Below are 12786 nucleotides of genomic sequence, written 5' to 3' on the forward strand. Positions count from 1 at the left end.
ACACCTGTTCGTTAGATTAAAAATAAAAAAAACACTGAATCAAAAAAACCCCCAAGTAACCTTAGCTAATCCTTTAAAGGCATCAACAGGAAAAAGGAAAAGTGTATTTTGCAGAAAAATTTTAATAATCTTTTTACCCCTCCTTCACACAACAGTTAGAAGAAACCAGAGGCTTGTCTTGTGCCCTTAAAGGCATCATACTTGAGCTTATTGTAAGTAAAAAGACATTTTCAGGACTCCATATCTTTCATGGGGATTACTTCTCCAGTGCCTTGTTCTCAGTCAGATGGCAAAATACCTCATAAAGTCTTTGAGCTTCATGTCATTTGGGTGAAACTTAATGCAAGGAGTCAGACTAGAGGATGCAGTTGGGAGAAGGCCATTTTGAAAGTAGGCAGAACAAGTTTATCTTGCATCCCAAATGCATATGGTAAAATGGAGTATGCTGGAAAATACAGCACAAGACTTTGAACTTGTTGTGAACCCACTGAGCTTCCCTCTCTTTTGTTCCTCAGAAGAAAATACTAATGTAGTATAGCTGTCTGTTTAAACAAAAACAAATAGACTTACTGATTAAATAAATACATTTCTGTGTCCTGATTTATATGTAAAAGGGTTTTGGTCTTATTTTCAGGGTCTTTTAAGGAAGACTTTCACAAAGTTGTTGAAGGAGCCAGTGTTGAAAGATCAGTTGTGAAACACTCTTTGTTTTTACTAACCCTGGCAGGGATTTTAAATTTCAGTTTCTGTGCCCTTTAAGGAATAATACTTGAGATGAGGGAACGCAACGTTTTATATGCAGCTCAGAAAGGAGGTTAAAAGCTTAGAGGGAAACCTTAGGCTTGTTTTTTAGTTTTAATTTGACTGATTTATAATAAAGAAGTAGTTAATTCAAACAAGTCAACATCATACATGGCATTTTACTGCAGCTGTAGCTCCAAAGTAGACAAACAGCTCTGGAACTTCTGTTTTTTTCAGCAGTGAGCTCTTGACAGCTGTGATGCATTTTGCTTAGGGGGACAGGTCTCATCTACTCCAAATGAGAAGGCTGAGGTAGTTTTCAGAGTGGTTTATCTGACTTTTGTTTTTTCTTTTTCTTTCCTCGTTTCCTTTCTGTCCTGCACAAACTGACTGTGTAACGCACGTCTCTGCTGCAATCAGCCACTTGTTTCTCGCACATTTTAGTGCAATCACCTTGGCAACACTTGTACTACCAGTGTTTTACCTGCTGAAGTTCAGGTTTATATTTCTTTGCCTTTGTCAGACCTTTAAAATTAAAACCCGTGACTAAAAAGTCAGAATGCAAATTAAGTGCAAATTAAAGTTTCACATACAAATGGCATTTGCCATTGTAACTACTGAGTTTCTGAGAGAATCTCAAAAGTAGATTATTGACGTGGTGCAGAACCAGTCCTCAATAACATAAATGATTATGGGGATTACAAGTTAAGCTTAAAAAGAGGATATTCAGTGCTGCTGAGTCCAGAACATTTTGAAGATGTAGCTGATGTAGTTAATTCATGCACTTTTTGTTTTGTGTTACACTGAGTTGTTCATGACTTTCTCACAACTTTTCCTGTGACTTTATTGTGTCTGGTAGTGTAATCTGTGGGAGTTTATTTTGGCCTTTTGGCTGCTGTGTTTGTTTGGGTAGTGATTGTGTAGTCAGATCTAATGTACGACTCCTGCACTTGAACACTAGTTCTTTCATATTGTCAATGAGATTTTTTTAAATGTAAATGCCCATCTGCAGATTTTGGAGTTCAGTATTGTAATGTTACAATTATTGTAAATGTTACAATTTTTGTTATTTGAACATTTTATTGGAGAAGAGTAGTAGGTGTTTTTATATTAAAAATCACCATCCTTCAGGATTCCCTGATCACTGGACCACAGGTGGATTTATTGTCCACAAAAGTTCTTTTTAAAGCCTATAATGTTGTTTGGGGTTTAAAAGCCGAAGTGAAACTATTTTTCTAGAGTTTCATGTAAATTGTCCTGTCTCTTAAGAACGTTCACTGATTCGTTCAGACATCATATAACATGCTGCTAAGTACGTGTAATTTTTTATGACTAGAGCAGCAGCAGTTCACCTAGACTTCACTCAAAGTGCCAGTAAACCATTTCTGTATTAAATCTGAGCCTTTCTGTGTGAAACTGTGTTGTTAAGATCTTGGTCCATTGCAAACTAAGTTGATTGTGATAAAAATAGTCTATGCTTACTTGAGGCTAAGCATTACTATTTTGGTTACTGTTTCCTTTCTCTCATCCTTGTTTTTTAGCATCTGGGAGAGATGTGAACATTCCTCTTGGATGTACTCTAGCAACCTGTTTACAAAAACAAACTGTTACTTCAGTACTTTTTCCTTTGACCAGTGGATGTGATGAGATGGAAGAGATTATGTCGATAGGCCTCTGCTAGACCCTTAGCTCTGAAGAACAAGTTTCAAAACTGAGTTGTATAAAGTGTCTAGAAGAGGAGGATTCAGTGTGAAGGTTTTAACGTGATTCAAACCACTGGTGTCTTTGAGAGCCTGTGGACTGTTCTGCCTCCCACCACAACGAGTCAGCTGCAAACTTTGCAATGCTAGATATCTAGCCACGTTCATGATACGGTTACAAGTTAGTTTTGCTCTGGGGAAGTTATGACTCAGTCCCTCTACCAAACATCCTTTTTCACTAATCCAGAGAAATCTTCCTGTGATGAATTCTTTTTATCTATCCCAGGTGTCTCATTGATTTCAGGAGTTAAAACCTATGCCTCTTCTTCCAGCAGGCTGTACCCAAGCCAGTGACAAACATTTTCTTTGGATTTCAAAGTTTTATTTTAAAAATAAACACAGAGCTTTGTATTAGCATAGTTTGTTCCATTGTGAGATATCCATTTATTAAAGAAGTATCACATAAGCTCTTACTGTCTTTATTTTGTTTTTTTACTGCCTTGTGTTATTACGCAGCAACTGAGAAGACTTAAAGTTTTAATAGTATCAGGGCTGTTTTAGTAGGTGAGTTTAATTTTCTAGGCAAATAACTATTTCCAAGGAGACCTCAGAATCTAATGACCTGTATGGAAGATATTTCTTAAAACCAGTCTTCTATCAGAGTTTCTGTTTCTGACTTTTTCTTTATCAATGCGTTGCTTATATCAAAAGTTGGTGTTTACTTTTACTTAAAACTGCCATTCCAGGTTGTTGAATTATCAGCCAAGGCCTTTTTTTTTTATTTCTTTTTTTTTTCTTTTGTTGTCTTCTTCTGTGTAGATGTTTGTATTCACAGTAGTATTTTTGGTTCTTTGTATAGTTTTGTCTTCAGGAACTAAGGCGGCAGTTTCCTGGGAGCCACAGAGTTAAACGATTAACTGGAATGCGATTTGAAGCTATGGAAAGGTAAAACCTGATTTTTAAAAAATGTACTTTCTGTCTGGAAAAGTGTTTGCTCTTTCTTAAAAAAACATTCAGGCAAAACATGAAGTCATGGCAAAGTCATGGCAAAACAATGCTGGGCAGTTTCTTTATAGGAAATAACAGTGGTGCCATGATCATATTATAATTTTTAGACATCTCTGTTGCATTTTTGCAGGTACTGTGCAGTGTTTCATTTTTGCAATCTTCCCATCAGATTTCCTAGACCAGAAAGATCTCTTACTTGACAGTAAAACACTGCACACTTTTTTGGCAAATTCTGTGAGGTATATATTTCATCTCTTGGAGCTAGAGAAGCATATGAAAATCAGTGCCATCATTTTTTCGCCTTAATTGTTCTTCTGTGCTCCTCATTACTGCAGGGTGCAGCTGTTTACCCTTGTTTTCTGAGTGTGGGTAAATGAACTTAATAAGGATTAAATCTATGGAGTTTGTTACAGAAACAACTCAAAAAACACACGGAGTAGAATGGCAGAACCTAAATATCAGACTGACCTTTTTGAAATATCCTATAGAATGGTTATAACATACGAAGTTTAAAAGGAATTACTAAAATAGTGAACAGATTAAAACTTTTCATCTTTCTGAGATGAATGACCTCAAGGCTAGAGGATGACCTTTATTGTCCACCTTTTCCTTGGTTACATAATTGATATCAACATTCTGTTCTGAAGCCCTTGTCTTGGGTGTTGAGAAGGCCTTCCAGCTTTCAGTGCCTTTGAATACTGGCAGATCTGTTCTGTGCCCCATTTTGCATTCAGAGTTGGTGAGGTTTGGAGCCTTTGGGCCATCTTGATACAGAGGAGTTGGAAGTACACCCTAAATGCGTTTTTAAAAGATATTTATTTAGCAAATGTTCTTTTGTTACATTCTTGCAAAATTAACTTTGAAAATGGTATTTGATATGAGCCACCAATGATTGTCCACTGCATGAATCAAAAAGAAAGAATAACTGGACTCCATCCACAGGAGCCATCTCAAGGTGACTAGATATTTCAGGTTTCACACTCGCTTTATATTAAATGTGTATTCTTGAAGAAGTTCCATTAATCTTAACTCTGTTGTCTTCATTTTATATAGGATAGGAAGACAGTGAGAGAATGGCAGCAGATTTTCCCCCTCCTGAAATCTATTCAGAAGTACAATAGATCATAATTCAGTTCAGGCTTATGTGACTGCATTGAAGATGTTATTGCATGGGAACATATCTTTGTGGGAGATGACTGTTGCACAAACATTACGTGTGGTTTCAGCAGTGAAGTGCTATTAAGCCACAGTTTTCTGAAAGTGCTCATCAAATTACTTGACAAAAGATCTCTGTCAGGATAGATCCTTGAGATTGGAGTATCAGGGAGCAGAGGCATTAACAAAAGCTGAGGTTTCATCTTCATAGATTTTCTCTAGAAGTCAAAGACAGAGGTTTCAGCTTTGGGTTGTCTTGAACAGGAATCCATCTGCAGGAAGCCATGCCCTGGTGAAGCCTATCTGTCTCCACTGACTGTAAAAGAAGTCTAGGAAAACTTAGGTCATATTTTCAATTGAAGAAGGGAACTTCTTGTTAAATTCTAAGTGACTTGTAGGATCTAAGAAGGGTCCTGCTTTCCCCAATAGGAAGAGGAAACCATGAAGAGCATCCCCATAGACTGAGACATCCTTGTAGACACTTGCTAATCAAAATAATGATATCCTGGAACTTCACCATGTAAAGCTGGGATTATGGCCATCATGTTCAGTCTTCTAAAATGCATTTGATAAGGTAGCAACTAACAGAGAATACGAATACAGCATTTTACAGCACATCTGCTAAAGTCTGTCCCAGTCACCTTCTACTCGTTTCTGCTTTTGTGCTTCCTTTCACATTTCCTCTCATACCTTATGGTAACTGGACTGGACAGCTGAGCTGTGCTTCTGGCAGCAGTGAGAGTACGTAAATGAATGTCCGAGGTGAGAAGGAATGTGTATCCTCAAAAATCAATCAGCAGTACCACTGAAAAACAGCTTGTCAAACTATACCTGAGGACACAATGTGTGCCCTGGTTCTGTGGTGATAGCACAACAGCTGTGTAGTCAAAGGTGTTTTGAATTGACTTATTTCATTTATCAGGTTTGGGTCATGTACAGTGCTGACTGAACACACAGATCTCTTTCCCAGAACGTTTGAAGTGCTCACAGCGCCTGAAGTAACCTGTTTTGAGCATACTTCAAATAGCAGAATTAATTAATTAAAAAAAAAAAAAAAAAATATGGTGGAAAACATTTTCTTTCAAGACTTATGTTATAGTCTGGGGTAGATTCTTCTGTGAATCTTTTCAGTTTGATGTATGCAGCTGCTTTTACTTTTTAGAAGTCACAGCAGAAGAAACTTACATGAAGTTTTAAATTATAACAGTGAAGTGAAATGTCATTATTTTGGATTGCCTTTCAAATTTTGGAGTTTCTGTTTCTTGGGAGATGTGAAAGGGAGTGTAGGGATGTGATGGTTGGATCTGTTGGGTATAGAAAAAGAGAGGTCAGGAGACTAAGATATTGGGTATAGAATATCTAAGTTGCTGCTGAAACAGTATTCCATGAAATAATTACCATGTGGTTTTTTTAACTTGGTAACATGAAATACTGCTGTTGATATTTAGCACTCACTCAAAAGATTTTTTATAAATATAGTTTGCTTAGTATATGTGTATTATATTTCAGTATAAGAAGTGCAGGTGGGTTATTAACTATTGCAAGGACAGTCAAAAAGTCAGGAATTCTGTCTTAGCAGAAATAAATGCAAACAATTTCTTTGAACAGGTATGATGATGCTATCCAGTTATATGATAGAATTTTACAAGAAGATTCAACTAATACAGTAAGTTTAAAAGATAATTCTAAACTGAAATGTTTTGATGTTTGAAATTTTAACTGTTTTCTTTGTCTCACTGTGGAAAAATGTGTGTCTGTATTACTGTGTTTGTTTCCTTTAGTTTCCTAGTATAATAACCTATGTTACCTTCATTTCATGATGAGAAGACATGATGTAATACCTGCTTAAACACTGATTTTAAAGACAAGGTTATAACTAGCAATCTTTCCAGCAGTCTTAGTAGCATTTAGATTGGGCCTTTCAGCTGTTTCATTTCCCTGAATAGTCGGTATTTAAAAGACCAGTATAGTTTGGTATATGTCTATTGTATTCCTAATGCTTTATCTTACTTAAAGATTAGCTGTGACTACACTCAGGTAGTGCTTGAATAGCACCTATTTTGATTTATTGTCTGGGACACTTTACCAGCTCTTGAATCAAAATGCATAAAGCATGCCAATCGTATAGAACAAAATGTGAGGCAGACTGTACTGTTCTTTTAAGCATTTTTCAAATACTGGTTGTGGAAGCCACAGTGAGCTATTAGATGCCAAAATAAAAGTCTAGAGAAACTTGTTGCAATATATTTTCATGCGTTTTTTCACACAAGGATAAAATTAGAAATATGAAGAAACTATGGAGTTTCAAAATTTTATGTGACATGTTGGAAAGTATTGAGGGTATATGTTTGTGTTACTTGGTTTTGAACAACTGTTTATTGGGTAAACTTCTGTGTAAATGTAATACTTGGGCTATTGCAGATGTTTTGGCAGTCTCAGGTAGACTTTCCTAGGTGTGTGTTGAACCTCTCCCTTTCTTTGGTCAGCTTATTTGATGGGCTGTTCTATTCAGGAGGGGAAAACCCACAGAAACACAGATAACTGGGATTAACTAGGGTATGCCAGAGCTGGATGTAGATCAAGTGCCATCAGTTAAAGTAAGTAAACCATTAAAAAAACCCACGAAACAAATTAAAAAACAAGCAGCAACAATAAAAAACACCCCAAATCACTGGAAAGTTACTTTCAAGGCAACACATCTGAAAACCTTAGTACCAAGTTAAACACTCGAACAACAGGTAAGTCTAAGTCTGTCTGTTAGCAGTGATAGAACTGAGAGATTTCGTGCAAGAGTAAAAAGAACTATTTCAGTTCTTCATTCTTATTTTTCACTTTCCCTGGAGCAGTAGAAGTTTGAGCTCAAGAAGTTTTGAGCACAAGACATGTATCTGTCCACAGTAAATGGTCGATTTTATGAGTGTATGGCCCAAAGAGTTTCAGAGACACTAAGTCGTAAGAGCCATGGTAAACCAGTATGGAAGCATTTACAGTGTAGTCACAAGAACAGGTCACCAAGGTGCATTTTATGACCTTTTGCTGACGCCAGTGGAAAATGGAGCACCATAGTACAATGACTTCTCTGGACCACAGATCTTTGAAGTGTGCATTTCTGGCAGTTTTACTCTTCAGCTGTTGCAACATAGCTGTCGTCATCCGAGTGGTTTGTTGGATGGTTTTATAAAACAAAATGATATATTTAAATAAGTAGAATGCAAGATTATTACCTAGTTTGGATTTTCTCTGTAACAAAATTATGAAGACCCAAAAAGTTGTAATATTTAGAAGCATAAGTTCTAAATATTAGAACAGTTGCATGGTTGGATTTCTTAAGATCTGAGAATAGAATTGGAGAATGTTAAATGCAAAGTGGAAGTTCCTTGCTGTATAGCTGTAGAATAGGTTGGGTAAGCCTTACATGTGAAGAGTGAAGGGTAAGTAGAAAGTTTTGATAAATTGTCATGTGCAGGTTTCTGTGTGTCTTTTACCTGTTAATTATTTCCATGCAGACATGTGGCTGCTGTAGAAGATAAATATTTCAAGATTTTAAAAAAGCAACTGTTGCTGAGTTTGCCTTGGCACTCACCTTACCTTATAGACATTTCTTCTGGTCTGCTGACACATGGAGTTGCTCATATACGTTAGACATTTTGGCAAGTCCTTGAAGTGAAACATAGACATTTGTTCACATGAATCATGTAAAAATCATACCTTGTGTTGACTGATCAAATAGAAGCATGGGAAAAGCTTTTCCAAAAAACTATTTCTTTTAGACACATAGCAGACTTTTCCAGTATGAAAAGTGAACTTTGAACTCAAGTTATGTAAATGGACATTTACACTTTTGGATGAGGTTTTGTCGCTTGCCAAACGCCGAAATTAAGATAACAGTAATTATTTAATTTCATTTCTTATGATAGAATTCAAAGTAGTCTTTGTTTTTAAAATATCATCTCTCAGTGTTTTATCTCACTCTGAGCTTACTTGCTGAAAAAGATGACTCATTTGACAGTGGAGGAATGTTAATGTCACTTCAGAGATTTTGTTGTATTTTTCAAAGCATGTAGGTGTTGAGTAATGATCTCTCTCTTCTAAAGACTTTAACATTAAGGAATGAAATGTGACTCCTGTGAAGTGCACAACTTGCATACATTTCAATAGCATAAGATTTGGAACCTTTTCCATTTTTGTCCATTTTGTTGAAATGAAGGCATATTAGAGCTCAAGCTGACAGATGACTGTTATGAAGGCTGCATAATATTTTCTATTTTCTATTTTTTATTAAAATTTCATGTAGTATCCAATTGAAAATCTTTATACTGATGCTGTATAGTGACTAAGTTGTTTGTAGATCTTCAGATAAAATGCTTATTCTGTTTCTGAACCATTATTGTCTGAACAAAAAAAAAGAGGGTCATTGGTTTTTTAGTAGCATTGGTATAAGGACTTTTTTGTTTGTTTTTGCTGTTAATGTATTTCATTGAGAAATCCTTATTCTACTCTGCTTTAGAGAAAAGACTTTTAGTTAGGCAGCAGTCGGGCCCTTCTTGAGGTAGCCTGTCCAGGAGTGCAAAGAAGATTCTTGATGAGAACAGAAATTGAGTTCATGTCTCAAGACTCAGGCTGGTGTCTGTCCCACTCCAGTCATCCTGGTGCATTGGCAGTTTCTCCTGATTGTTCAGCTCAGCTATCAAGACGATTGCAGAGCATTTGGTCAACACCAGGGGAAAGTGAGATAAGACACACAGTTCTGCCTTAATTCTAATCCACAGAAAATCTGATGTCTTTATTAGGATAATTCCTCTGCTGTTTTTCTTGCCACTTTTTCAACTAAGCCTTTAATACAAGAAGACACTCTGTATGCTTGCTTAGCTTAGGGCATGTGAATAATCTCATTAACTTCATGGGTTTAGTAATGAAGTTGTGTGAACAAAGAATTAAAAATTAAGATTTTCATAATAAGATGGTGTTCTGAGTGAAGGTGGTGTCTTCCAGTGTTTATAAAATAATTCACTAACAGCTCTGTTGTTTATGGGAGCGGGCAGGAACAAGTGTATGCATATGGTCACATGAAATTACACTTTCCCTTACTATTGAGATTCTTTTTGTAGACAAGCTGTAGAAAGACATATTTCAGAAGAGGCACAGGAGGTGATTGAAGGCCTATGGGGATACAGAATACTGAAAAGATTCAAAGCAAAATCTTAGTCCTTAGTATCATGTAAATAGTCAGCAATATATTTCATGAACATCCGAGTTTATTTCTTTCTGTGATTGTGCATTACCACCACTGACTGTATAGGTAACTTTTTTCCCCCCAGCTCCTTGTCTCTAGTAAATAAGATGAGAATAATGAGCACTAAGTTTGAGCATTGGATATCTATTTATTATCTGAACTGTGATAATTCCTTAAAATTGCTGGAGTAACTGTGCATTCATTTTGAACAGAGACATCCTGTGACGATCTTGCAGCTTTGTACATTGACCTATGGGATGCTCTAAGTTGCAAAAAGGAAAATTGCTCACCAAATGAAATATCTGCTAATAGAGGGAATTTTCTGAGTTGATGTGTGTTTCATTAAATATATGGCAGCACTGCCAGGAAAGACACAACTAGTCCTAAACTTAAATGTGTATGGTGGTAGTTTTAACGGGAGTCAAAGAGCTCGGCACTGTGTCTGATGCAGGATAGAGTTGGTGAGAGATGTGAAGAACTGCAGCTGCCCCTTCGGTTAGTTCCCAGTGAGAATTGATGGTTAAGCTGTGAATGCACTATGTGGTTCCCAAAGAAATGTGTTTTGCTTTTGGCAGAGCATCATTTATGTTTGCAGGGTTTTTTTTTCTTCTTCAGTAATGATTGGTGAAGTGAGAGAGCAGAGTGCATTCCACCATTTTTCCCATGTTTGGAGTCTCTTTTAAATGCTGATGGAGATTTTGTCCCTTGAAATTAAGTATTTGAGAACATAAGAACAGCTGTCCTTGCGTCGTGGTGAAAGTCCATTTTACTTGTCCTGTGCCTGACAGTGACCAATAGCAGATACCAGAAGAGTACAAGACAGGGCAATCACAGTATGCTCTGGTCTGTTCTACCAGTTTCTATTCATGTTGCAATTTTCCTGTGCCAGAAGTGCCAACTCTGTTTTTAATAGCTCTTCATGAAACTTCTGCATAGATTTATTTTTAAACTTGTGAAAGCTTGCTGCGCCTGTGTCTACATCATCATTCAGAAATTAAATTTTGTAATTTATTAATTAATGCCTCTAAATTCATGTTACTGTTGACAGTTGTTTTCTGCTCACTTTATTAATGCTCATGACTTTAGAGAGCTTTTACTCTTTTCTTCCCTGTAAGCTTAAGAAGTCCTAATGTCCATCATTTATTGTTGCCATTCTGTGCCTTGAAAGCCTGTTGCTGTTCTGGGTGTCATTTTTCCCTGTATTTGGGTGAGAGATAAGAGGACAGAACAGCAGTCAGTATTAAAAATACAAGAGTATTAAGGAGTTAAAAGTAACAAAATGGTGCCAGTGATTTGTTCTCTTCTGTGTTCTTTTCTGATAATTCCAATATCACAGTATTTTTGGAGTTTTGAGGCAGGGTTTTTGGATGTTTTTAAGACCTGTTCTGAACATTGAACTGATATTTTACATAACTGTTTGTTGCAACTCCAGCATCTCCCTCCTAATTTGTCCCTGGACAAATTCAGACAGCTTTTCTGTGTATGTTAAATTAGTATTATTTTATCCTATATGTAACCCTTTATCAGTATTAAATTTCAGACGCTGTTTTATCATGCTGACATTCATTATTTTGAATGCTATTCTTTGCTGTTGGCTTTTGTTCTTTATACTTAAATAACTCCTTATCATCATTTAATTTTACATCACTATTACTTCCCTTGTTAGTTATGAGTTTGCTGAGCAGCAGTTTTTAGTACAGGTGATTTTTGGGTTCTCAGTGCAGAGAACTCTTTTCTCCTCTATTTTATACCTTTTGACTAATTTATTTATCCGCATGAAGACCTTTCCTTGTTAGACTTTGGCATCTTAGTTTCCTTCAGAGCTTTCAGCTTCAGAGTGAGACATCGTGTTGAAATTATTTTTTAAGTCAAAGTTGACTTTTAAATGGATCTTTATTCATCCACACTCTTAGTGTCCCCTTAAAGAACTCCAGTAGGTTAGGGAAGCCTCACTTTCCTCTGTGTAAACAGTTCTTACTTTTTTTTGGCATATAACAGTTTTCATGTTTTGCAATTCCAGGCTTTAGTTTTTTAGCCTTTACAGCTTCTACCAGTTTGCTGTATGCTGATGTTAGACTTCATAGGCTGTTTATTGGATGCCCCCTAGAATTCTGTAAAAAGTTATGTCTTGCTTTGACATTACCCCCAAAGAAGCAGCTTGAACTCAGCAGCTCATAGTGCCTGCATAGGTTTGCAAGATGTACCCTGATTTAACTGTCTTCCATGACTAACTTTGAAAAACTCTGAAGTCTCTGGTAAGAGTACATTTGTTATTGTGATTGTATTCAGATTATGTGGTATTTTTTGATATCTTTGTTGTAGTTGTTGACACTTCTGTTTTGATTTGCATATTGCAGTTTGAAGGAAAATATTTCAATGTATCAAACTCTTGGATCAAATACACATTTTTTAAAATGTTAAAAAAATGAAAAATTTCTTTTTAAGATGAAAAATGATTTGTTTAATGCTCTAATAGTTACACAGATAGGAAATTGTTTCTTTCTTACACCTGTCAGTCCCTGAAGGTTCTCCTACTGGTACTTTCTTTGCAGCCATGAAATTTAGAACACTCTTAGACTTTCCATTGGTATGTTTTACTGATAAAATGCAGAAGTTGATAAATGTTCAAGTCCTCACTTCATTCTGAGTCTACTTAATGATAATTAAAAGGAATCATGACAAATATAGGATTAGTTCTTGTGCCATATTGAGGATTATTAGTCTTTAAAAGAAATAGCTTAGAAAGGTTCACTGTTTAATAAATATGTACATACTGAAGTTCATTAGTCCATATGATACTGATTACAGTGTAACTATTTCTTTAAGATGCATATATCTTTCAATTAAGAATTCTGCATTTACAGAATCAACCAATAACCATTCTAGTGGCTTTTTTAAACTCTGGAAAATTGTTAGGGGGAAATTCATATCATAGGATCTGCATGCATG

At 36.0% G+C, this 12786-nt stretch overlaps 1 protein-coding gene across 1 annotated transcript in view; it reads left to right on the forward strand.

Annotated features, from left to right (window-relative positions):
* EMC2 (ER membrane protein complex subunit 2) overlaps window positions 1-12786 on the forward strand; it is a 36989-nt gene that overhangs the window by 8335 nt on the left and 15868 nt on the right. Inside the window, exons 4-5 of the mRNA XM_017806431.1 lie at window positions 3301-3386; window positions 6213-6270. Of these exons, the coding sequence (XP_017661920.1) occupies window positions 3301-3386; window positions 6213-6270 (144 nt within the window). The remainder of the gene's footprint in view (window positions 1-3300; window positions 3387-6212; window positions 6271-12786) is intronic.

Source organism: Lepidothrix coronata, unplaced genomic scaffold (genome assembly GCF_001604755.1).
Source record: "Lepidothrix coronata isolate B3197 unplaced genomic scaffold, Lepidothrix_coronata-1.0 Scaffold15, whole genome shotgun sequence".
NCBI classification, from domain to species: domain Eukaryota; kingdom Metazoa; phylum Chordata; class Aves; order Passeriformes; family Pipridae; genus Lepidothrix; species Lepidothrix coronata.